The following is a 27,087-nucleotide window of genomic DNA, read 5'->3' on the forward strand; positions in this document are numbered from 1 at the left end:
CCTTGAATCATAGATTCAGAGGTAGGTAGAGACATTAGAATTTACCTAACCTAATAAAGGTCCCTTTCTGCCCTCCACAATATTCTGTTTGATCATCCAATGTTGGGGCGATTGGGCTTTATTTTATGAGGCAAATTCTAATTTTTAGTAGCTATAGTTCTTAGAATGGCTTTAATTGATCATATTATTTAACAGCTATTTAACAAACCTGTCCATAATTTTGCTAAGAAAAAAGAAAAGGAAATTAAAATGAGGACCTATGGATGCATCCTATTCAGTAGATTATAATACTGCATCCGGAAAGAGCACAGGCTCAAGTAGGGTTTGATATTTTTGCAGCTGTTGGATTTGGAAAGTCTTAACTGACACTGTGACATTAATCCTTTCACAGCACATGTAGTCTTAATTTTCCAAAATCATTCCATGAGTACCCCCTTTAAGTGTTCCTACCCACCTGTTACATCCACCAGCTTGAAATGCATCTTCTTTTTCTGGTAACATCATTCAGAGTTTCCTAACTTTTATTTTAAATGATGATCTCATCAACTTTCTATTGTAGTTTTGTGCTACAAAAGTTGTAAGTATAGTTTAATGCAAGCATGACAGATTGGAGAAACTGTGCACTTCTGACTTCATGATTCTTCCAGAGTATGAAACAGAAATGCCAGATATCAAAGTTACCATTTATTCTAACTTTGGCTTTTCTACGTGGCCCAGCAAAAAGCATTAAGCTTGAAACATAGATTATCTATACTTATTTCCTCCAACCCAGTCACCCCAGCCTAATAGTAGCTATGACTTACTGAATACCTGAAGGGACCAGCCCAGGATTTATTGAACTGAAGGATTTCTTCATTTCTACCCAGCCAGCTAAATCCTTGCAATGTGTGAAGACCTTGCTAGAGGCTGGATAAAATCTAGAGCTAGCTTTGTCTCTGATCAGTTGTATGAACTGGGACAAGCAGCTGAACTTCTCTCTGCCCCTGAACTCATTCTCTTTCTATGAAGAGGCAGAGTGGGCTGGGCGCGGTGGCTCATGCCTGTAATCCCACCACTTTGGGAGGCCAAGGTGGGTGGATCACCTGAGGTCAGGAGTTCGAGACCAGCCTGGCCAACGTGGTAAAACCCTGTCTCTACTAAAAATACAACAACAACAAAAAAAATTAGCCAGGCGTGGTGGCGGGCACCTGTAATCCCAGGTACTTGGGAGGTTGAGGCAGGAGAATCACTTGAACCTGGGAGGCGGAGGTTGCAGTGAGCTGAGATTGCGCCATTGCACTCCAGTCCGAGCGACAGAGTGAGACTCCATCTCAAAAAAAAAAAGACCGGGTGCAGTGGCTTACACCTGTAATCCCAGCACTTTGGGAGGCTGAGGTGGGCGGATCACCTGAGGTCAGGAGTTTGAGACCAGCCTGATCAACATGGAGAAACCCTGTCTCTACTAAAAATACAAAATTAGCTGGGCGCATGCCTGTAATCCCAGCTACTCAGGAGGCTGAGGCAGGAGAATTGCTTGAACCCGGGAAGCGAAGGTTGCAGTGAGCCAAGATTGCACTACTGCACTCCAGCCTGGGTGACAGAGCGGGACTCTGTCTCGAAAAAAGAAAAAGAAAAGGCAGAGTTGTTCATATACAGGGCATCTTGGTCCTTTCCAGTTCTAAAACACCTCAAAAGTGTTCATGTGTTATTCATTTGATAGCTGTCATTGGCATTTCTTTGACCTGGAGGTTTTCTGTGCAAGGCCAGTGGACCACTTGTTGTATTTTAAGTAGAATTATAGAATGGAACAAAGGTGAAATCCCCCATCAGCCTACCCAGCTGCTGGTGGCTGCATTGCTACCAAATGGCAACCAGAAAGAAAGTGCACAGCCCCGGCCTTATTCTACCAGGCTCCATGAGAGCATTGGCCAACCTTGGACCCAGAGCCCACTTTGCCAGCACCTACTTTCTTTCTTTTTCTTTTCTTTTTTATTTTTTTAAGACAGACTCTCACTCTGTCGCCTAGGCTGGAGTGCAATGGCATGATCTCGGCTCACTGTAACCTCCACCTCCCAGGTTCAAGTGATTGTCCTGCCTCAGCCTCCCAAGTAGCTGGGATTACAGGCGCCCGCCACCACACCCAGCTAATTTTTATATTTTTAGTAGAGATAGGGTTTCACCATGTTGGCTAGGCTGGTCTCGAACTCCTGATCTCAAGTGATCCACCCACCTCGTCCTCCCAAAGTGCTGGGATTATAGGCATGAGCCACCGCGCCCAGCCTACTTTCCTTTTTAAAAAATTTTATTTTTATTCAGCAGCAGAAGTACTGCTGGGCAGTGTGCTCAGGGTAGCCAAGCACCTGCTTTCTTGACTAGCAGCTCTTCATGCCTGTAACTGGGTCCTCTTTGCCCATTCGTACTCATTTTGTCATCAGGCCTGGCTGAGGCGTAGCACCAAAAGGAGAGATTTGTTTTCTACCTCCTCTATAATTGTAAAAACTGCCGATTTTAACAAAGGGATCCTCTTCCCTGGCAGTCCAGGCTTAGGGGAAAATGGTACCAAAGGCTGCTGCTGCTACCAGGCTCAGATTTGCTTGGCTCCCTTGACGGAGCCAGGTCTCAGGTGATGAGGCTACAACACTAGGGGGTGCTATTTCTCCAGTCAGCTCCAAGTTTCTCCAGCACCAAGGAACAGTTTATGGAAAGATAGAAATTGCTGTGAGGCTGACCTCAGATTAGTAGTAATAATTACCCTTTTTATGTCTAATACTCGACAGATATTACATTAATGCCTCAGTTTCCTGTATTGTAATCTTATATATCAGAGAAATAAGTGGACAGTGCTGCCATTCTAACCCAATACCACCAGCAAGAGGTGAGGATCCAGGAATTATCCATGATGACTATGCTGGCAATGAATGGAATAGACCAGCGTGTCTCAGAATTTAACGTGCATGCAATTCCCCGGGAGTCTTGTTAAGCTTCAGATTCTGATTAGTAGGTCTGGGGTGGGGAGATTGAGCATTTCTAACAAGCTCCCAGGTGCTGCTGCTGCTGGTGGTCTGTAGACCATACTTTGAGAAGAGGTTTCTAGACAATCTCTAAACCCCTTTACTGTGCTGTACTTATCCCAACAGGTTGATTCACATGCTTTGGAAGCTCAACCTTTTCCTTCCAGTGATGTAGGATCCCAGGTCATTCTAGAACTAAAGCCCCACCACACTGATCAGTAGCCCCTTCCCCACCGTGCTTAATCTGCATTCTTACTGCACAGGCCTTGCTGCTCCCAGCTGGCCCTGCTGCCTGAGTGCTAGTGCCTTGTTTTCTGTTGAAGGTACCCCAGGCTGCACAGCATGGTCGTCCGCTGCTATCTTCTCATCCAGCAGTACTCTGAGGCCCTGATGGCTCTCACCACCATGGCGTCACTCCGCGACCACAGCACACCAGAAACACTCAGCATTATGGATGACCTCATCAGCTCCCCAGGCAAAAACAAAAGTGGGAGGGGACACATGCTCATTATCAGGGTGCCCTCGGTGCAGCTGGCGATGTTAGCCAAGGAGCGGCTACAGGAGGTGCGCGACAAACTGGGTCTGCAGTATCGGTTTGAGATCATCCTTGGGAACCCGGCCACCGAACTCAGTGTCGCAACTCACTTTGTGGCGCGATTAAAGGTTAGCAATGGACAGACATTTCTCCTTTAAAATACCATTTGTTTCTCTTTTCTAGGAATCCTACATAGGTGGCTCAGGGGCCTGAGTTTAATAGAATCACGTGTGATTCCATGACAATGATAAGGCTAAATTAAGGGACATATTCACTTTCTTAATTAGAACCAGTTTGTAAAGATTGCCCAGCCCTTTATAGCATGCAGTTAGTGCATGCAGTTGGTCTTCCATGCTCTCCAACTGCAGGTGCAAAAAATGAGATGACCCAATTTGACCCCATGTTTATTGGCCTTGTTCAAGATGCATGTAGCCCATGGCCATCTGTTTTCTGGGAAAAAAAGGTAAGTTATCCTCTCAGACCTCTGTGGGGTAATGTTTTAAGTATCCTCAACTCACTAATTCTTTTCTGTTCATCTAGCCTCTCTGTGAGCTCATGTCTAGAGTCGGTAAAGTATTCTGTTTCATCTTCAGTACTCAGAACTGTTCCTAGCCCTCTTGCATGTGGATTCCTCAGCAGTTTGTTGTTTCTTTTTACTTGCTTTGACCCTCAGCCCCAAGGCTTTGGCTGGACTGAGACTTTGCCAGGCGCCCTACAGAAGAATTTAGTGCATGACTGAGTCCCTCACTGCTCCCTCTGCACGGCCAGTGATTGACTGCTTCTCCCCTTCCTCTCCTGTCAGGCATCAGGGTGGGAGGAGTAGAACCCTCAGCCAACTAACCTAACTCCCTACCTTATGCCTGACTCGGTTTTTCTGGGCCTGTAATCCAGTGGGGCCTAGCCATTAGAAAGCATTTAATCAAATATCCACCTACATGTCGGTATGGAACTGAGCTAGCTACTGTATGTCTGAGTTAGACCAACTTGTATCTGCGCCCTATACATTAAATGCTGAGCTAAATTGGGTTAAGGAAAATCTGGTTCAGCACAAATTTTATGAAAAGAAGGCACATAGTCTTGGGGGAATTTGCATTTTCACCCTGGGCTGCGGTTTCCCATCTGCAAAATGAGAGAATTGGGTTGTATAATCTCTAAGAGTTCTAATTTGGTGATGATTATTTAGTGTTCAAAAATTGTTCTGGGCTGGGCGCAGTGGCTCATGCCTGTAATCCCAGCACTTTGGGAGGCCGAGGCAGACAGATCACGAGGTCAGGAGATCAAGACCATCCTGGCTAACACGGTGAAACCCCGTTTTTACTAAAAATACAAAAAAAAAAAAATTAGCCAGGTGTGGTGGCGGGTGCCTGTATTCCCAGCTACTCAGGAGGCTGAGGCAGGAGAATGGCGTGAACCCAGGAGGCGGAGCTTGCAGTGAGCCAAGATCGCACCACTGCACTCCAGCCTGGGCGACAGAGCGAGACTCCATCTCAAAAAAAAAAAAAAAATTGTTCTGGAGATGTAAATCTTCTTCTTGTGTTCAGTTAGCTAACCTAAATTGAATAATCCAAAATGCAGACAAAATATCTTGTATTGGCTTGATAAGCAATTGGAACAAATAAAATTGTCCAAAAAATAGAAACTCCTAAATTTAGAAGTTGTAACATTTATGTTTCATATATAGATACACGTTCACAATTTTATGTTATAGTCATAGACTACATTACAGTGGAATTCCTAGGATGAATAACAAAACTCCGGAAATGCTTCTTACAGTATAATTCATGGAGACATGAATTACGGGCTTGAGACCATTTGAATATTGCTAATGATGAAGAATTTGGAGGCCGGGCACGGTAGCTCACGCCTGTAATCCCAGCACTTTGGGAGGCCGAGGCGGGCGGATCACAAGGTCAGGAGATCAAGACCACCCTGGCTAACACGGTGAAACCCTGTCTCTACTAAAAATACAAAAAATTAGCCAGGCACGGTAGCGGGTGCCTGTGGTCCCAGCTACTCGGGAGGCTGAGGCAGGAGAATGGCGTGAACCCGGGAGGCGGAGCTTGCAGTGAGCCGAGATTGTGCCACTACACTCCAGCCTGGGCGACAGAGCAAGACTCTGTCTCAAAAAAAAGAAAAAGAAAAAGAAAAAGAATTTGGAAAGGCGGACAATCAGCAGCACCATGCTGAGTCTCCCACATCTGTTGCCAGAGATGACCTAAATGCACGTGAGGCTGCTGGGTCTTCTCCTGGTCTCTGTTGACACTGATTAAGTGAAGCTACTTACAGAGTCTTAATCATGTGTTCAGAAGGGCCAGTCACTAAGTCAGTATAAATCAGTCTGTCCTAAATAATTTACCCCTCTGGACCACTGTTGGAAAACCACAGTCAAGGCCTGAGGTTCTTCACCTGGCTGCTAGCTCATCAGAATCACCTGCAGGGCTTTCAGAGGCACATTAGTTGACAATCACTGTGCCCTAAACGAAGGGGGCCTCAAGTTACGACTTCTCAAGGCAGTGACATCTTCCTCAATTGGTATGAGTAGCTGCCAGGCAACAAGTACGCATAAGAGAGTCCCATATTCTGGCCGTTGTGATGGCTCATGCCTGTAGTCCCAGCTACTTGGGAGCCTGAGGCAGGAGGTTTGCTTGAGCCCAGGAGTTTGAGGCTGCAGTGAGCTATGATCCCACCACTGCACTCCAGCCTGTGCAACAGAGTGAGACCCTGTCCCTTAAAAATATATAAAAATAAACAAGTCCCAAATTCTCAAAATCACTGGATCACATCAGTCCTTTTTATACTCTGTATTTGTGTGGGAGTAAAAATATGAGATCATGTTGGGATGTTCACATCGTAAGCAAGACTGAATTGTCAAGTAGATTGCGGCTCACTCATTTATTTCTAAGTTACCAACCTCCTTCACCATTTTCAGGATGGCAAGATTGTGCCTTCTATCTCTACTTTTGGGTAAAATCCAACACTACTTCTATTATGTGATCTTATTTTTGTGCTTACCCCTAATTATCCTGTTATGTATTGTGGTTAACTTATACTGATGATGACCCCTTTGGAAGGATACAAAGTTTAAGTCAGTTCCTCCAGAAGGCAGGTGAAGCTTTCATTAGATGTCCTTGGTCTTAAGCCTTGTATTATCCTTGAACTCAATGATCACCCCATCTTTTGTGTTAAGTGCTTCTGCAATGTCATCTTGAGGGCCTGATTGATGCACAGGAGAACTGCAGCCATCAGTCATCAGACGGAGCAATGTGATGGAAAAGCATTTTATAGTGGGTTTGGCTAGCTGTGGTTGGTCAAGAGTAAAAGTGAGATTTGACTACTAATCTGAAAATAAATATCCTCATATAGGCCAGGTGCAGTGGCTCACGCCTATAATCCCAGCACTTTGGGAGACTGAGGCGGGCAGTCGCTTGAGGTCAGGAGTTCAAGACCAGCCTGGCCAACATGGCGAAACCCCATCTCTACTAAAAATACAAAAATTAGCCAGGTGTGGTGGTGGGTGCCTGTAATCGCAGCTACTCAGGAGGCTGAGGCAGGAGATTCGCTTGAACCCGGGAGGTGGAGGTCGCCATGAGCCAAGATTGCACCACTGTACTCCAGCCTGGGTGACAGAGTGAGACCCTGTCTCAAAAAAAAAAAAAAAAAAAAAAGTCCTCATACAGTAAAACATTTTAACTCTTATTCCATCAATATAACCTGACCTCTTCCTGGTAAAGCTATGACCTATATAGAGACAGTTCTGGGAGATAAAACACATTCAGGGAGAAACCCAGTGTCAGGGATACCATGCGTCCAGTGTGAATGTGATCAGTAAAGTGATTTCTATTCCAGAATGGTTTGCTTTAAATGAGACAATGTTATGGTTCCCCCTGACATGAAATGGTATGGAAAATTAAATTTTTACAGAGAATTTTTCTTCTAGCATTAAAAAAATCTTTTTGACACATTGATTTTTCTAAAACACGGAAAGTCTGTGAAACTTGTGAACAGTTACGTAGATTCCCTATTTCCCCTTAGTATGCACATATATAATAAAAGATTGGACAACAAGTAAAAGCCTAAGAATGGTTAAGCTTCTTCCAGTTTTACAAATTATAGAAATTTTATTTGAAGTGATTGTGGGAATGTTTATTTCTAAAGACTGGCTTTTCTTTATTGAGCCTTTTCTTTATTGAGCCTTTTCTAGGCATCAGCAAATCACCAATCAAACCCTATTGTCTTTTGCTTGGTGACTTTCTTTTTATCCTATTTTGTGCTTAGCAAAGGAAGTACCAGTCTATTTTAAAACAAAATTGTATGCATTACTGGCCAGGTATGGTAGCTCACACCTGTCCACGGCACTCCAGCCTGGGCAACAGAGCAAGACTCCGTCTAAAAAAAAAAAAAAATTGTATGTATTACTTAACACCTTGCTTCTTAGTCTGTTCCCCTAAAACGTTATCAGAAATGTCAGTTCATTGCTTATAATAACTCCTGCTAGAAAGGTAGTAAAAAGTATAGGTACATGCTACACACTTAATGAAAAGCAGTAGAAACCACCTTATCTACTTAAGAGATGGTTATTTTTCTTTCTGTTCTAAAATAGACACATCTGTAAGATCATTTTACTTTTGAATATTTTTCAAATTGGCGGGATTACTTTTCATTGATATGTTCATGTTTTCAAGATTGGTGTTCCATTTATTAAAGATATGTATGTCTATGTATATGTGTGTTTATATGAAAAATTGATAATAGGTTCTTTGAGAAACCATAAGCCAATTACATTACCCCTCCAAATGAGGGGCAGTTTCGTTTTGTTGTTTTTTTCTCAATCCAGGTCTGGTTATATTTTTAGCCTTCTTGAGAGAGATTCTTTCAAGGCCCTAAGCCAATAATTGCTTGTTAGTTATTTTAAAAGTCAGTAAAGCAAGAAGGAGGGAAAATAACTATCAAGAGTGGTTCAATGTTTTCATTATTTTCTTGGTGAAATGTCTGTTTTAATGGAATTCTGAGATTCTTTTTTGAGTCATTCACAACTGAAACTCTTTTTCAGTCTTCCAATCCCAAGAATTTCTCCAATGTGTGAAGAAAGTATATTTAAGTGCCTGGATTCAGGTAGTTTAGCCAGGATTTCTGTAAGGTTTCCATCACTAATGGGATATTTCACATTGTATGTGTTTTTGGCTTGTGTTACTAATGTCTGAGGTGTACCAGCATCTCCGTTTTATCCTACTGAGATAAACTACAGCCCTCGTTCCTTCAGAAGTGCCTTGTATATGCGATGTAGTAGCAGTTAAAATATACATACATACACATATGTAAACACTTAGTGGAGTAATTTGAAAGCACAGTGTGTCTAAAATCTGGACTCAGAAGCCTGTAAAAAAGGTGGAAACTTAAATGAGAGTTTTAATTTTAACATACGGGTCTCTTTCTATAGAGTTGGAGAGGAAATGAACCAGAAGAGTGGATCCCTCGGACATACCAAGATTTAGACGGTCTACCTTGTATTGTGATATTAACTGGCAAAGATCCTCTTGGAGAAACCTTTCCCAGGTACAGTTTCAATAATTAATTCCATTTTTCATCAGTTGCCCAGCTGAACTGATGATTAAAACTTGGCTGATGGCCCAGTCATTTCCTTTGTTTGGCAGGTAATGAGAAGAGGATTGTTTAATGCAGGGATACAAGAAATACAGCCATACAACCTTCTTTTATTCTTTTTTTTAGCTTTCCAGAGAACACCCAGCAATTTTGGGAATGGGCGATAGCCACATTTGAGAAATGTCAGAGAGGCAGGGAGGAAAAGCAGGATTTTTTTTTTATAAAGTGCTTTGTCTTTATTAATCTGCTATTCCTGCACCCCTCAAGGATCTAGACTCCATAGACTGGAGGGCAACAACAACAACAACAATAAAAGCATTAGTTGAATGCTTACTGTGCGTGTCAGGCAGTGCCCTAAATGCCTTACATGTATTCAGTCCTTAAAACAACCATATGAGCCCGACACTATCCACTCTTTTTATATTAGAAGAAAATGAAGCACAAAGAAGTGAAGGTCATAACAGCTGGGAGGTGGCAGAGCTGAGGTTTCAGTCAAGGCTCACCTGGCACTGAAACCTATGATTTTAACTGCTGTGTGTTGCATCCAGATCACCAGGCACACATACACACTGCGTGCCTGGCCAGATAGACTCACCAACAACACAATTACTTTTGTTCAGGTCTTTGAAGTACTGTGACCTCCGGTTAATTGACTCAAGCTATTTAACTCGCACGGCCTTGGAGCAGGAGGTGGGTCTGGCATGCTGCTATGTCTCAAAAGAGGTCATCCGGGGACCCACTGTTGCCCTGGACCTCAGCGGGAAGGAGCAGGAGAGAGCTGCTGTCAGTGAGAATGACTCCGATGAGCTGCTCATCGACCTGGAGCGGCCCCAGAGCAACAGCAGCGCTGTCACAGGGACCTCGGGTCAGTACTTTCTTTTCTCTTTCATGGAGTGAGAGACATGAGTCAGGAGGTGTGTAGGAACTTGGAAGGCAGAGGCATTTATTTACTGACACCCCAACGGCCTTCAGAGGAGCCTTCAGGGACTGGCATCCTCTCCAGACCCAGCTCCAGGTGGGAGATGCTTGGAAAACATGACTGTTGAACAGCCACAAAATACTTTTCTGGGTAAACATTTAAGGAAGAGCTTGGTAATAGGCTAAAAACAATTTTATCAACCCTAGCCTGTACCATTTTCCCTAGTCTTTTCTACCCTTAATCTTCTCATGGTTATTATGCATCTCATATTTGCACAAAGGCCCTGTTTTTCTTCCAGGTCCTGAAGCTGTATGTTTGTGCTAAATGGCTTAGTACCTGGCACAAAATGTTTCCTAGAATGAATGAATGAATGAATGGCTTTTCTAAACAGTTAACAGCAAGCATTGTATGCTGAGGGCTCCTCTGGGGCCACTGTCAATGGTGAAGGCCCACCCTGCAGCCTGCCGGCCTCTGTCTTGCAGCATTACTGCAGGTCTATGGCAGTGCCTGGCATGAATTTTCTTCTGATAAATTGTATTATAGCAAATGCAGCACTCTTTCCATTTTTTCTGATTATGAAAGTAATAAAGCTTAATGCAGAAAGCATGGGAAATGTCGGCCGGGTGCAGTGGTCCCGTAATCCTAGCACTTTGGGAGGCCGAGGCAGGTGGATCACCTGAGGTCAGGAGTTCGAGACCAGCCTGGCCAACATGGTGAAACCTCATCTCTACTAAAAATACAAACAATTAGCTGGGCGTGGTGGCGGGCGCCTGTAGTCCCAGCTACCCTGGAGGCTGAGGCAGGAGAATCACTTGAACCCAGGAGGTGGAGGTTGCAGTGAGCCAAGATCGCACCACTGCACTCCATTCTGGGTGACAAGAGGAAAACTCTGTCTCAAAAAAAAAGAAAGAGAGAGGGAAAAAAAAGAAAGAAGAAAGAAAACATGGAGAATGTAACAAAGTACAGAGAATTCTGAGATTAAAAATGAAACACACTCCCACTTCCAGAGGTAATCACTCTTAATGTTGGGTCACATGCCCCTCCTTCTCCCCTCACCACCCCCCCCTTTTTTTTTTTTTTTTTTTTGGAGATGGAGTTTCGCTCTTGTCCCCCAGGCTAGAGTGCAGTGGCACGATCTCAGCTCACTGCAACCTCCAGCTCCCGGGTTCAAGCGATTCTCCTGCCTCAGCCTCCTGAGTAGCTGGGATTACAGGCACCCGCCACCGCACCAAGCTAACTTTTGTATTTTTAGTAGAGATGAGGTTTCACCATGTTGGCCAGGCTGGTCTCGATCCCCTGACCTCAGGTGATCCACCCGCCTCAGCCTCCCAAAGTGCTGGGATTACAGACGTGAGCCACTGCGCCCAGCCTCTCACCCTTTTTTTGAGCTATCATTGAGATCCTTCCATCACTCTGACACATACATGCAAACACACCATAATTTTGTCCAAAAGCAGCACTGGTCTTCCTGTCCATTCTGGCAGCAGCTGCTGGATGGCTCTGGGCAGGAACAGAAGAGGAGGGGTCTGTGGGGTTTGCTGTTGATAGTGACCCTCAGCCTGGAGTTGCTGGAGCTGCCCTGCTCCCCCAGCCAGGGGTTAGGGCTGACCGTGTGGACCACTCTGCCTGCCTCAACCCCATCGCAACAGGCTCCCCAATTTTCTCTCTGAGAGCAGTTTCAGAATAGAGTCAAGGGGTTTGAAGGATAGTAAAGGTTCACAGAAGGGGGGTGGGGGATAACACCTGGAAGCTTTTGGATACCAGCATGAGGAGGAGGAGCACAGCCTGTCTTCCTTCCTGTGGTTCTTCCGTCCCACTCCTTCCTCTCCCTCACTTGAGCTGCCCGACAAAGTGAGCGCTTCCCTGGCCTTGCTCTGCTGAACTCACAAAGGTGGTTTGCCCTTGGCTACTGTGTCCCTCCCTACAGGCCATGCTCATGACACGGAGCACAGGGACCCCAGCCATGGCTGACTCAGAGGGTGACGGGGAGGTTCACTGCCCAGAATGCACAGTGCTGCGGGGAGAAGGCAAGCTCTCCCCCAAGGCAGAGAGACACAGGCAGCTGAGCAAGTGAAGGGGCGGGTTTTAATCATGTCTTGTTGATGGCTGTTCATTCAGGATCTCCCAAGGTTGGGATTCGACCTCCCTGTCTGGGCAGCAACAAGCCAAGCTCAGAGAGGGCCTTTAGTTGAGCTTTTGGTTTGTCTTTAAACCAAAGAGTGGCTGGTCTATTAGGAGGACAAACACACTTGAAAGGAACTGGTCAAATGTGTGAGGCTACTTTAGGGAAAAGCTACCGGCCTTGGAGTCGCATACGCCTATGTCCCACTTCGCACAGGGTACCCCCCACGCTAGCTTCGGAGTCCATGGAAGGGGTTGCAGTCCGGGGAGCTGATCTGAAGCCAGAGGCATGAGGCCCTCAGCCCCTAGAAGGAAGCCAGTGCTGCCAGGACAGGACTTGAATGTGGAGCCTGTTTTGGGTGGGGTCCTGGGAGGAATCAGAGGGCAGACCCAAACCAGGTCATTTGAGGAGCGTTTAGTAGAGGGACTGTTTACTAAGATGTGAACAGAACTTGGAAAAGGAGCAAGAGGTGTGCTGTGCTGGGGGGTGGTTAACCCCAGGGAGCCCTGGCCACCATGGGCCTGACACAGGGAGGGGTGGGAGCACCTCTCCAGACCTGAGCCGCAGCCCACAGTAGAGAAAGGTGGTTCACACCTGAAGACCATGCAGGGGGAAGCCACAGAAGAAGCACCCCATCTCCTGCTGGTGGCTGCCATTGGCCAAACCCACTGAGAAGCCAGGGCAAGGAAGCAACACGGAGCAGTGTGGAGAGCGGCAAAGACAAGATTTCTTGCTCAGGGTCTGCAGCCGCGGAGCCGAGTCCAGTGTCCACTGCTTTCCTGGCCTTTGTCTGCTTCCACACCCTAGATCAGTAACAGGGCTGCTGTGGGGTGGGTTCTGTCTGTTCTCTCACAGGTTCCATCATGGAGAATGGAGTGAGCTCTTCCAGCACAGCTGACAAGTCCCAGAAGCAGTCCCTGACCCCCAGCTTTCAGAGCCCAGCCACCAGCTTGGGGCTGGATGAAGGGGTCTCCGCCAGCTCAGCTGGAGCCGGAGCCGGGGAGACTCTGAAGCAGGAGTGTGACTCCCTGGGCCCCCAGATGGCAAGCAGCACCACCTCCAAGCCGTCATCGTCATCCTCAGGACCCAGGACCCTCCCATGGCCGGGACAGCCCATCAGAGGCTGCCGGGGCCCACATGCAGCCCTGCCACCAGTGGTGATCCTATCCAAAGCGGCCTACAGCCTCCTGGGCTCCCAGAAGAGTGGCAAGCTGCCATCCTCCTCCTCCCTGCTGCCCCACGCCGACGTGGCCTGGGTGAGCTCCCTGCGGCCGCTCCTGAACAAGGACATGAGCAGTGAGGAGCAGTCCCTCTACTACAGGCAGTGGACCTTGGCCCGGCAGCACCACGCTGACTATAGCAACCAGCTGGACCCGGCCTCTGGCACCCGAAACTTCCACCCCCGGCGGCTCCTGCTGACAGGGCCCCCACAGGTAGGGCCAAGCCAGCTGGGGCCGTTTCTTAGGCTGGGGTTGGCGCGTCTTCCTCAAGAAGTAGAAGCCAGAAAACCTCTTGGGGGTGGAGCAGGTGTGACAGAGCAGTGAGGACCTCATTCAGGCCTCTCAGGCAGGAGACACTGCAGAGCCAAGGTGTGAAATCTCTTTTCTCTTTTCCTCCCCTCTCTTTCCCGCCTCCACTCCTCCCCAATTAAAAATCTTTCCATTAGGTGGGAAAGACGGGCTCCTATTTACAGTTCCTCAGGATCCTCTTCCGCATGCTCATCAGGCTCCTGGAGGTGGACGTGTATGATGAGGAGGAGATCAACACCGGTGAGTGCTGAGCCCAGGGAGTGGGCAGAGGGGCAAGAGACAAAGACATTGAACTGCAAATCCCGGGAACTTGCTTTTGGCTTCTGGGATTTCTACAGTACCTAACCTGCAGAGTTATTGGGAGGCTAAAGATAATGTGCCCAAGGCCAGGCATGGCGGCTCACGCGTGTAATCTCAGCACTTTGGGAGGTCGAGGCGGGCGGATCACCTGAGATGGGGAGTTCAAGACCAGCCTGGGCAATATGGTGAAACCCCATCTCTACTGAAAATATAAAAATTAGCCAAGCATGGTGGTGCACACCTATAATTCCAGCTACTCAGGAGGCTGAGGCAGGAGAATCACTTGAACCCAGGAGGCGGGTTGCAGTGAGCCAAGATCGCGTCACTATACTCCATCCTAGGTGATGGAGTGAGACTTTGTCTCAAAAAAAAAGAAAGAAAGAAAGAAATGAAAAAAAAGAATGTGCCCGGCAAATAGTTCTGAGTAAACTGTAGCCTTTTTTAGCTCATTGAGGTCAGGGATGGTGTATTCTACTTTTAGCCTCTTTACAATGTCCCGCGAGGTGCTGGGCAAAAAGGCGTTTTGGTTTTTGGGTTTTTTTTTTTTTTTTTTTTTAATTTAAGTTCTGGGATACATGTGCTGAACATGCAGGTTTGTTACACAGCTGTATACGTGTGCCATGGTGGTTTGCTGCACCTACCAACCCGTCATCTATGTTTTAAGCCCTGCATGCATTAGGTATTTGTCCTAATACTCTCCCTTCTCTTGCCCCTCACCCATCCTGTGTCCATGTGTTCTCATTGTTCAACTCCCACCTGTGAGTGAGAACATGCTGTGTTTGGTTTTCTGTTCCTGTGTTAGTTTGCTGAGAATGATGGCTTCCAGTTTCATCCATGTGCCTGCAAAGGACATGAACTCATTCTTTTTTATGGCTGCAAAAAAGTGTTTTATAGAGGCTTTTTAGGTAGATTAATTGCCTAGATGGTTAACTATTGTAAAATTCGAGTTGTAGTATTCAACTGCTTCAGGATCCAGGGCATATTTGTATTCTGGATACTAGTCCTTTGTTGATTGGTCAGAGTATGTCTTATATTTTACCCATAGGCTCTGAGTGAAGGCACGGGATTACTATAATGAGATGAAAACTTCTATGTGTAGAACTGAATGCTGGCACTATGAACAAAACATCGGCACTGAGACACAAGGGCAGGTGCTTGATAGGGCTGTGGAAGCCAGTGGGCACACCAAGACCACTCCAGCTGTCTTCCCCAGCTGGCACCAGGGAGTTGATTCCACTCTGCCGCTAAGAGCAGTGTGGCTCGGCTCGGCACTGGCACGGTGCAGTAGCTCACGCCTGTAATCCCAGCACTTTGGGAGGCCGAGGCGCGCGGATCACCTGAGGTCAGGAGTTCGAGACCAACATGGTGAAACCCTGTCTCTACTAAAAATACAAAAATTAGCCGGGGGTGATGGCGGGTGCCTGTTATCCCAGCTACTTGGGAGGCTGAGGCACAGAATTGTTTGAACCCGGGAGGCGGAGTTTGCAGTGAGTTGAGATCACGCCACTGCACTCCAGCCTGGACGACAGAGCGAGACTCTGTCTCAAAAAAAAAGAAGAAGAAGAAGAATAGTGTGGCTCAAAACTGTGGCTTCACACCTCCCACCAATTTGACTGTGCTGGCAGGGAACTGTGGGGAGGAAATAGAGGCAACCAGGTGGAAGTTTCTCTCAAGCCTCTCAAAGATGAGTCTGGAATAGGGAAAGCCCTTGGCATCGTCTACCAAATTAGCTCTTGGAGATCTCACCTCACTTGTTTTACCTAAATAGCTGAACCTGTTCCATGACCAGCCCAAGAAACTAGTTTAGGGCCGAGCAAGAGTAGGTAAAATCAGCCATATTTAACCACTTTTTTATGGCTTCAGGCCTGTTTCCATTTCTCATCAATTCACATACATGATTTTAGACACACACACGAATTCATCTTCCCATCTACATCTCCTTGTTTTTTTCCCAGCTAAGCTGCACTAGATCGTCGGGCCCACCAGGTTGGCCTCAAAACACCCCAAGGCCCCCGGAAAGAGCTGAGCCAGAAGGGCAAAGCCAGAGCCAAGCAGACCGGGAGTCGAGGCCTGCCCTTCTGCCAGCTCTCCCGCCAGGCTCGCTGGCACCACAGCAGAGTGATGCCTTTGATTTTTTTCCTCAGATCATGCTACAGTGATCTTGACTCTTACTCTGTGCCGGTGAGCTGTGAGAGTCTGCTACAGCCTGTTTGACCTTGGTAGTAAGAAACACTGTTAGTTTGGCTTTCTCCCTTCTCCCTCATTTTAGTGCAGGTTAATGCAACGGTGCTCTCAAGAGGCACAATGACACCTTTTTAAAAACTAAACTAGGCTTGAAAGTGCAGACTTTAGTTCAGGGATATAAAAATAAATGTATTATATGTGTTAAAAAGATATTAGCTGTACCTCCAATCTTTAGCATTTTTTGGAAAGTTTCTTTTCTCCCTTTGAAAGTTGTCTTAAGCTACTTTTTCATCTTGTACATTTTATTATTATTAATAATAAAAAATATATATATTTTAAGATGGAGTTTCTGTCTTCCAGGCTGGAGTGCAGTGGTACGATCTCGGCTCACTGCAACCTCTGCCTCCTGTTCTCCTGCCTCAGCCTCCTCTGTAGCTGGGATTACAGGCTCACGCCATCATGCCCAGCTAATTTTTGTATTTTTAGTAGAGGTGAGGTTTCACCATCTTGGCCAGCCTGGTCTCAAACTCTGACCTCATGTGATCCACCCACCTCGGCCTCCCAAAGTGCTGGGATTACAGGTGTGAGCCACTGCACCTGGCCACTAATAAAAAATATAATGTTAGACACCAGCTGCGTGCCTGCGACTGTCTTGGCACTTTATTATCATTATTATTATTATTTTTGAGATGGAGTCTTGCTCTGTCACCCAGGCTGGAGTGCAGTGGTGCGATCTTGGCTCACTGCAACCTCTGCTTCCCAGGTTCAGGCGATTCTCCTGCCTCAGCCTCCCAAGTAGCTGGGATTAAAGGCACACACCACCACACCCAGCTAATTTTTTGTATTTTTAGTAAAGACAGGGTTTCACCACTTTGGCCAGACTGGTCTCGAACTCCTAGCCTTAGGGGATCCACCCACCTCGGCCTCCTAAAATGCTGGGATTACAGGTGTAAGCCACTGCACCTGGCCAATCACAAAAAATATCTGTTAGACACCAGCTGTGTGCCTGCGACTGTCTAGGCACTTTATTTTATTTATTTATTTATTTTTTGAGATAGACTCTTACTCTGTCACACAGGCTGGAGTGCAGTGGCATGATCTCAACTCACTGCAACCTCCGTCTCAGGGGTTCAAGTGATTCTTAGCCTCCTGAGTAGCTGGGACTACAGGCATGTGCCACCACACCCAGCTAATTTTGGTATTTTTGGTAGAGACAGGGTTGGCCAGGCTGGTCTCGAATTCCTGACCTCAAATGATCTGCCTGCCTCGGCCTCCCAAAATGCTGAGATTACAGGTGTGAGCCACCATGTCCAGCGTGTCTTGGCACTTTAAATGTACCATCTCTGGCTGGGCAGGGTGGCTCACACCTGTAATCCCTGTGCTTTGGGAGGCCAAGGTGGGAAGATGGCTTGAGGCTAGAAGTCTGAGATCAGCCTGAGCAGCAGGGAGACCCCATCTCTCACAAAAATTTTAAAACTCTAGCCCGGTGTGATGGTACACGCCTGCAATCCTAGCTACTCAGGAAGCTGCAGTGGAAGGATTCCTTGAGCCCAGGAGTTCAAGGTTGCAGTGAGCTTAAATTGCGTCACTGCATTCTAGCCTGAGTGACAGAGTGAGACCCTGTCTCCAAAAACAAAAAGAAAAGGGTCTGGTATGGTGGCTTACACCTGCGGTTCCAGCACTTTGGGAGGCTGAGGCAGGATGATTGCTTGAGCCCAGCAGTTCAAGACCAGCCTAGGTAATACAGTAAGACCCTGCTTCTACAAAAACGTTAGCTGGGCATGGTGGCACGTGCCTGTAGTCCCAGCTACTCAGGAGGCTGAGGTGGGAGGATCATTTGATCCCAGGTGGTTGAGGCTGCATTAATGCTTACTATAATCTGGGGACTCAGGGTTAAGTACAGTGCCTGAAGGTGTGATGCTGTAAGGGGTAGGGCCAGGATTCACACCCAGGTCTACTGGCTCTCAACCGTGACTGCATATTGGAACACTCTGAGGCGCCTTAAACAATATGACTGGATCCTGGGCAGTCAGACATTCTGACTGAACTATTTCTGGGATGTGTGGCCTGAGTGTGGGAATTTTTACCAGCTCCCAGCTGACTGTAACGTGCAGAAGACATTGGGAATCTTGCTCAGTGCATCCTAAAATCTCTTGGGTGTCAGTATATTAACACCCCACAGTTAAAATCTCAAGACAGAAATAAGATCATCCAAAATTAAACTTTTAAGGAAATTTGGCCTGGTGGAGACTAGGTTATCTTACAGATGCCAGAGTTTGTGAATTGGGTCTGCAGAGACGAATGCTGGGGGCCAGTGAGGGCAAATGTTCCTCTCAGCATGGGTGTGAACAATTCTGCCTCCTCTACTGGGATAGGGGAGCTCATTTTTCAGAAATGCCTTTGTCCACCCATCTGGGCTCTACGTCCCATAAAAGCCATTCTCTCTGACACATGGGGAAGAGGGAGGCCAGTCACCTGCTCTGCACACTTCCTTCTTGTCCTAGATCACAGTGAAAGCAGTGAAGTGAGCCAGTCAGAGGCAGAGCCCTGGCCTGACATCGAGAGCTTCAGTAAAATGCCTTTTGATGTCAGTGTGCATGACCCCAAGTACAGTTTGATGAGCCTGGTGTATACTGAGAAGCTGGCAGGGGTCAAACAAGGTCAGTGCAATCAGCCAAGTTCACCTCCTCTCTGGGTTAAGGGGACACTAACTCAGGGTGCCTTACATCTCACTTTTCTTTCGCTCTTATGCGCATCATTTTTTAAATTTTCATAACTGTTTCTTAGGGCATAAATTACAGAATACATGGAAAAGTCATTTTGGGGAAAAGGGGACTTTTCTTTCCAGGCATAGGGAAAACATGTTATCTCATGGGATGGCTTTTTGCCCCTTTATACACAGAAGTGATAAAGGAATCCAAAGTTGAAGAGCCCAGGAAACGGGAAACTGTGTCCATAATGCTGACCAAATATGCAGCCTATAACACCTTTCACCACTGTGAACAGTGCCGCCAGTACATGGACTTCACCTCTGCCTCCCAGGTACCATCCCACCTTCGCCCTCGCCCTCTGTCACCCAGTATGGATTTTGTATGTAAGGGTGGGGGGTGGAGGGATGAAAAATAAGGCCCCTAGTTTCAGGCCTCTGGTAAAGGATAGTTTACTCATAAGAAGGAGCCACTCATTGGTGAGAAAAATGCATGAAGGCTGGGCGCGGTGGCTCACCCTGTAATCCCAGCACTGTGGGAGGCCGAGGCGGGTGGATCACCTGAGGTCAGAAGTTCGTGATCATCCTGGCCAACATGGTGAAACCCCGTCTCTACTAAAAATACAAAAAATTAGCCGGGTGTGGTGGCACATGCCTGTAATCCCAGCTACTCAGGAGGCTGAGGCAGGAGAAATGCTTGAACCTGGAAGGTAAAGGTTGCAGTGAGCCGAGACCACGCCACTGCACTCCAGCCTGGGTGACAGAGTGGGACTCCGTCTCAAAAAAAAAAAAAAAAAAAAAAAGCACAATGCATGAAGCCATAATTAAATGAATGTTGGGTTTATTTGGATTGTGGGAGGGAGAGGAGGCAGCTTAGTTTTAGTGTCTTGAATTACTTCTTCAAATGGTTACACGTGTCATGTTTAGGTTAGGAAGTAGCTGAGGTGTTTATTTGCAATCCATATATTACAGTATATTTGATAAAAGGGTTTCCCCCTCTTCCCTTTGGAGCACTGACTAAAATGGCACTATTATCTCAGATCCACAGGGTGTGCCCTTTGAGCTGTGATTCTAACAAGACTTGATTTGCACCAACCTAGTCATATTCTCACACCTGCGTGGGGTGGCTTGGCCAGTGGAGTCAGTTTGTTTTATGCAGTGAGAACTGAGACATAGGAATGAAGAACATGGGCCAATAACCCTTAGTATGTGGCTTCTTTTTGGCTAGTGCATCTTTAAGCACAAAAGATGGAAAGGCAACAAATGATAGTAATATCCAGAGCTTACTTCCCCAAATTCATCTTTATTTTTATAACTTGGCTCTGAACACACAGAAACAACTCCTGCTTCTGGTAGGCCATACTGACTCCCCTAAACCTGTTTCTGCTCTTCAGGGCCAGGTCGTCACCCTTTTCCCACATCTCATCCTGAAATACAAATGAGTACTAAAAAGGATATACTTTAAAAAACTGATCGAATCATTCTGCCCTTCTAATACGAGTTACCTTTTATATCCCATTTGTTTTCTTGGTGTCACTGAAAACTTTTGGTGGGCTGCTTTGAAATAAGCTCATAAAAGCTTTATAGAATATAGAAGACCCAAGTCCCCTGGTCTACAGATTATAGGTTTTTAGAAAATCTCTTTATTAGAAATCCTCTATTCATAAAGTTTCTGTGTGACTACAGTACTAAGTAGTATATTCCCACATTTCTGAGGCAGAATAAACTAGAATTAAGGGAAGAAGTGTAATGTTATTTTTCTATGAAATATAGTATTTTGGTTAAAACCATTGGGAAACCTACTTCGATTCTAGTTGCTGATGAAAATTGATGGTATCCTTTTATTAAGCCAAATCTTATCCACATTAAAAGCGTGAAAAGACCTATTATATAATTATTCACTGAGATAGGTTACTGAAAAAACGTGAACTTTGCAGCACTTTAAATGTAGGTTAGATTTATATTTGGCTTCAGTGAGTCAAATGGTCTCTTTTCTGAAACCAGAGTTCTGGGCTAAATGATTGAACCTCTTCAGCATCCACTGTAGCCTGGAAAGATGGGGCTGGAGAGGCATTTTAATGTCAAACCTGATATTTAGAAAGCTGATATTCATTTGATCTGACCCGCATAGAGCAGAAGTGTTTCCCTCCGATTAACAGGGGACCTTTGGGAATGCATACAGAGCAGGACATCCCACAGATATATCTGACCTCTGCACAGGATGAAGCAGCTGTGGCTCTGAGAGCACACAGAATGCAGTGCCAGGCAACAAGTACTTCTCCCACTGAGGCTATGCAGGTGCAAGACGGCGGGCTGTCATGTCAGTGGCAGCTCCTAAATGAAGTGTTTGCCTTATCAACCTTTTAGACATGGCTGCTCACAGCCTGCTCTGGTGGCACTTACCAGTTCATGTTAGTTTCCATCTCTTAATAACAACCTGAAGGAGTGGCCTGGAAGTTTGGGAACTGTGGGCTTACTTACGTTCCCTCCCTTTCTTCTTTGCAAATGTAGATGTCTGACTCCACCCTTCATGCCTTCACATTCTCTTCTTCTATGCTGGGAGAAGAGGTTCAGCTCTATTTCATCATTCCCAAATCCAAAGAGAGTCATTTTGTCTTCAGCAAGCAGGGCAAGCACCTGGAGAGCATGCGGCTGCCCCTGGTTTCAGACAAGGTGGGTGAGAGCATCTGGACTGCCAGGCACCAGACCTAGTTCTTTAAGCGTCCTCAATCTAGAGGCTTTAATTTCCCTTTATGGTCTGTTTTTTTCCCTTTCAGCAGAATTTGAATGCAGTCAAGAGCCCTATTTTCACTCCTTCCAGTGGTCGACATGAGCACGGACTCCTAAACCTTTTCCACGCCATGGAGGGCATCAGCCACCTTCACCTCCTGGTGGTCAAAGAGTATGAGATGCCTCTGTACCGCAAGTACTGGCCCAACCACATCATGCTGGTGCTTCCCGGCATGTTCAATAATGCAGGCGTGGGTAAGGGGCCCCCCTGGGATGGGGAGAAGGGCTTCGAAGATAAACTGAGCTCCATTCCCCTGGCATGAAACTTTCAGATTCCCGTGCCTCTAGAAATTGTCCTGCCCTCCTCACCACTCTTCGAAAAAAAAAAAAAAAAAAAGCTTTTTGACTCTTCCTTGAATTTGAGTTTTCTTTTTCCCTTTATCTGCACTTTTGCAGAATTAACTCTGAGGACTGGTAATTAAGGAAGAAGTCACTGGTGTACTGAGCACCCTGGGAAGGTTTGGGATTCTTCCCCATGTAGGCTGCAAATGTTCCTGAGCTGAGCACTCTGGGGAAGGAATGTAACCATGAGAAAAAAGATGGTCTAAGGGAGAGGCAGCGTTAGTGGTTCACCCAGATCAGGAGGGGCCCCTAGGTCATCTCATCTTTAAGGCACGTAGCAAGTTATAGGGGGCTGCTGTACCACCAGGGAGCTGGAAGCATCGTTACTGCCTATGACACAGGAATGTGCCTGAAAGAAGTCCTGCTTTCCTCCTGGGGTTTAAGAGCAATGCGCTGATTTGTCAAAGGGGGCCAGTCTTGTTGTATGTATGACAGAGCTGTGGAGACTGGAGATGTCAGAATGCCTTCATTTTCCTTTCTCAGGCAGGACATCTCTAACTGAATCCAGTGTTTTAGAGCTGCGCTCTTCTGGACACTTCTTGCGCTGCAGTTCTAAACAGTTTGGCCCATCTGCTTCTGTCGGTGCCTCAGTGCCAAGTCAGGAGCTGCTTGTTCCCATTTTAAAGGGAAGTAATAACACCCAGCCTAGAGCTGGACTGGAGGGCAGATAAGACCTGAGTAGTTTTCTTGAACCCACGTGTTTCTTCTCTCCAGGGTCTCCTCTTTCTCCACTGTCTCCCAACCTAGCCTCTGCCTCTCCCTTCCTTCTTAGGTCTCTCCATTTCTTGTTCCTTTCTATGCCTTTTCATGTCCTTCAACTTCAAACAGCCTTAATATGGGCTTAAAATATTTTCAAAAATGGTTTTGTTTTGAATATAATTGTTTATCACTTTATATCAAGTGAATCAAGGCTTCTGAATATTCCTGTTCCTTCAGCCTCCCCAAAACCACCTATACTCATACTAACTGAAGCCTTTTTCTATATGAATATGACCTTCTTCTGTGCCTGCCTGATCCTTAGGAGAAAGTTTTCTCATCCTAGATCTGACCAAACTATTTAGTACTAGTTTTGCCATTTTTGCAATAATTTGGGGAGAAAGAAGCCAACACACATATGCAAATGAAATATACAAATTATTATTTTTATTTTTGGTAAAAATCACATAACATAAAATTTACTGCCTTGGCCGGGTGCGGTAGCTTACGCCTGTAATCCCAGCACTTTGGGAGGCTGAGGTGGGTGGATCATCTGAGGTCAGGAGTTTTGAGACCAGCCTGGCCAACATGGTGAAACCCCATCTCTACTAAAAATACAAAAAAAAAAAAAAATTAGCTGGGTGTGGTGGTGTGCGCCTGTAATACCAGCTACTCAGGAGTCTGAGGCAGGAGAATCACTTGAACCCGGGAGCTGGTGGCGGCAGTGAGCCAAGATCATGCCACTGCACACCAGCCTGCGTGACAACAGTGAAACTGTCTCCAAAAAAAAAAAAAAAAAAAAAAAAGTACTGCTTTAATACTTCTAAAGTGTTAAAGTTCAGAAGTGTTAAGTACGTTCACATTGTTTTAAGACTGATTTCCAGAACTCTTTTCACCTTGTGAAACAGAAACTCTATACCCATTAAACAACTCCCCATTCCCTCCCTCCCCTCAGCGTCTGGCAGCCACCATTCTACTTTCTCTAAGTGCCTCATATCAGTGGAATGATACAGTATTTGTCCTTTAGTGACTGACTGGCTTATCTCACTTAGCATGTCCTCAAGGTTCATCCATGTTGTAGCATGTGTTAGAATTCCTTTCCTTCTTAAAGGCTGAATAATATTCCATTTTATGTATCTACTACATTTTGTTTATCCATTCATCTGTCAGTGGACACTTGGGCTGCTCCCACCTTATGGCTGTTGTGCATCATGCTTTTATGAACACAGGTATACAAATATCTCAGACCCTTATTTCAACTCTTCTGGGTATGTATCTAGAAGTGAGATTGCTAGATCATGTGGCAATTCTATTTTTAACTTTCTGAAGAATCACCATACTGTTTTCCATAGTAGCTTGCACCATTTTACCTTCCCACCAACAGTGCACAGGGATTCTAATTTCTTCACATCCTCACCAACACTTTTTTTTTTGAGGTGTTTTGCATTGTGATTTTGTTTTGCATTCCCCTAATGATTAGTAATATTGAACATCTTTTTGTGTGCTTGTTAGCCATCTGTGTATCTTCTCTGAAGACTTGTCTCCAAAGTCCTTTGTTGAAAAATCAACTGAATTATTTTGTTGTTGTTGACTTGTAGCAGTTTTTAAAAAATATATTCTGGGTATTAACGCCTTATCAGATACACTCTTCGTAAAGATTTTCTCCCGGCCGGGTACAGTGGCTCACACCTGTAATCCCAGCACTCTGGGAGGCCGAGGTGGGCAGATCACCTGAAATAGGAAGTTCAAGACCAGCCTGACCAACCCCGTCTCTACTAAAAATACAAAATTAGCCTGGCATGGTGGCACTTGCCTGTAATTCCAGCTACTCAAGAGGCTGAGGCAGGAGAATCACTTGAACCGGGGAGGTGGAGGTTGCGGTAAGCTGAGATCGTACCGCTGCACTCCAGCCTGGGCAACAAGAGTGAAACTCCGTCTCAAAAAAAAAAAAAAAATTTCTCCCATTCCATGGATTGCCTTTTACTCTATTATTTGATGAAGTCCAGTTTGTCTATTTTTTCTTAGCTTTTGTTTTTGATATCATATGTAAGAGATCACTGCCAAATTCAATGTCACAAGGCCTTCCCCTATGTTTTCTCCTAAATGATTTATAGTTTTAGCTTTTATGTCTAGGTCTTTGATCCATTTTGAGTTAATTTTTGTGTAGGGTCTAAGGTAAGGGTCCAACTTCATTCTTTTGCATGTGACTATCAGGTTTTCCCAGCACCATTTTTCTTTTTTTTAAGACAGGGTCTTGCTCTGTCACCCAAGCTGGAGTGTGCAGTGGTACGACCATAGCTCACTGTAGCCTCCAAGTTCTGAGCTCAAGCAATCCTCCCACCTCAGCCTCCTGAGTGGCTAGGACTATAGGCGTATGCCACCATGCCTAGCTAATTTTTAAATTTTTTGTAGAGACATGGGTCTGTGTTGCTCAGGCTGCTCTCAAACTGCTGGCCTCAAGTGATCCTCCTACCTCAGTCTCCCAAAAATGCTGAGATTACAGGTGTGAGACATCGTGCCCAGCCCCCAACTGTGTTTGTTGACAAGACCATCTGTTACCCACTGAATGGCTTTGGCACCCTTGTCAAAAATCATTTGACCATATATGAGAGGGTTTATTTCTGGGCTTTCTATAGGCCCAGATCAAAACTACCACACTGTTTTCATTACTATAGCTTTGTAGTAAGTTCTGAAATCAGGAAGTGTGAGATCTCTAACTTTGCCTCTCTTTCAAGATTGTTTTGGCTATTTGGGGTCCCCTGAGATACTGGATGAATCGCAGGATAGATTTTTGTATTTCTGCAAAGTCTTTGGGATTTTGATAGGGACTGCATTAAGGCTATGGATCACTTTGGGTAGCACTGATATCTAATATCAAGTCTTCCAATCCATAAACACAGGATGTCTTTCCATTTATTGGTGTCTTCCTTAATTTCCTTCATCAATGCTTTGTACTTTTCACTGTACAAGTCTTTTGCCTCCTTAGTTGATTCCTAAGTCTTTCTTTTTGATGCTATTGTAAATGGAACTCTTGATTTCCTTTAGATTGTTCACAGTTGAGGTATAGAAATGCAACTGATTTTGGTGTTGATTTTGCATCTGCATCTTTGCTGGATTCACATATTCATTCTAAAGGGGATTTCTGGTGGAATTTTTAGTTTTCTATGTATATGTTGCCTGAGAACAGAGATAATTTTACTTCCTTCCTCTTTGGTTGCCTTTTATTTATTTATTTTTTCCTTAATTTCTCTGGCCATGACTTCCAGTATTATGTTAAATAGAAATGGTAAAAGTGGCATCCTTGTCTTGTTCCTGATCTCAGTTTTGGAAAAGCTTTCAGTCTTTCACCATTGACTATGATGATGTTAGCTGTGGGCTTTTCATATATGGCCTTTATTATGTTGAGAATGCAAACTATTACACACACGTTCTTGGAAGGTAGATTTTCCTAAATCCCAGTTTTACCCTTGATCTGTTCACACTGCTTCTGGTTCTTCCACAGATTTAATAGCTTTTCTTTCATTTATCACCTACGTTTTGTTTCATTTTACGATGGCCCATTCATAAAATTTGGCTGATTCCTGACTATCATCTTGATAATCACTAACATTCACCGAGTACTTAGAGGGTACTAGGCGCTATCCTGAGCATCATACAGCAACCCTATGAGATCGGCATTATTATTGTCTTCTTAGAGGTGGGGAAGCCAAGGCACAATGGATTTAATTTGTTCAGGGTCACATGGCTAGAAAGTGGTGGAATTAGGATTCAAAATCAGACAGTTTGGCTCCTGTCTCTTCTCTTAATCTCTATACCATATTGCCTCTTGCAAAAGGCAGATCTAGGGAAAGGGTGCCAGTTTCCAGAGTTGTCTTCTTCAAAGAAGCTGCTGTCAGTTTCCTTGAAGTATCTAAAGCAGGGGACATATCAGTGGAATTGGCATACCCACTCACTGCAGCCCAGTTAACTCCCTAGTACAGGACATGTGAGTGGCTGCTTCCAAGTCTGAGAGAGCCTCTTGTCATGCTTCAAGGAAGTAAACAGTAACAGCATTTCCTAGATGTGGATTCCTTTGTCCTATGAGGGAAACTGGATTCTTGCAATACTTTCAAAGTGTGGTTCATACCATTTGCATCCTCAAAGATATCTCTGGTTTCTGGCCCTTCACCATACCTACTCAAATGCAGCTCTAGTAATGGACTCTAAGAATCTACATTTAAAAGTGATTCCCAGTAACACTGGTTTGAGAGCCACTGCTCTGAACATTTGGTTGGCTCCCACCTGCATGGTTCCCATGTGAACAGGCATTCTGTGGAGAGAATATAGCTGCCTGTGGGGCTTCAGCCAAGCCTGAGTGAAGGATGTGTGGATA

At 45.5% G+C, this 27,087-nt stretch overlaps 1 protein-coding gene across 16 annotated transcripts in view; it reads left to right on the forward strand.

Annotated features, from left to right (window-relative positions):
• GREB1L (GREB1 like retinoic acid receptor coactivator) overlaps positions 1–27,087 on the forward strand; it is a 282,480-nt gene that overhangs the window by 243,845 nt on the left and 11,548 nt on the right. For 5 of the 16 annotated variants that reach the window (XM_063597209.1, XM_063597213.1, XM_063597211.1 and 2 more), the window contains 9 exons: positions 3,314–3,653; positions 8,963–9,078; positions 9,747–9,991; positions 13,023–13,600; positions 13,834–13,936; positions 18,685–18,840; positions 19,083–19,222; positions 21,399–21,560; positions 21,665–21,872. In XM_063597209.1, the coding sequence (XP_063453279.1) occupies positions 3,314–3,653; positions 8,963–9,078; positions 9,747–9,991; positions 13,023–13,600; positions 13,834–13,936; positions 18,685–18,840; positions 19,083–19,222; positions 21,399–21,560; positions 21,665–21,872 (2,048 nt within the window). Of the gene's footprint in view, positions 1–3,313; positions 3,654–8,962; positions 9,079–9,746; positions 9,992–13,022; positions 13,601–13,833; positions 13,937–18,684; positions 18,841–19,082; positions 19,223–21,398; positions 21,561–21,664 lie in introns of all 16 variants that reach the window. The other 11 variants (XM_063597220.1, XM_063597221.1, XM_063597217.1 and 8 more) reach the window with 4 other exon arrangements.

Source organism: Pan paniscus, chromosome 17, assembly GCF_029289425.2.
Source record: "Pan paniscus chromosome 17, NHGRI_mPanPan1-v2.0_pri, whole genome shotgun sequence".
In the NCBI taxonomy this organism is placed as follows: domain Eukaryota; kingdom Metazoa; phylum Chordata; class Mammalia; order Primates; family Hominidae; genus Pan; species Pan paniscus.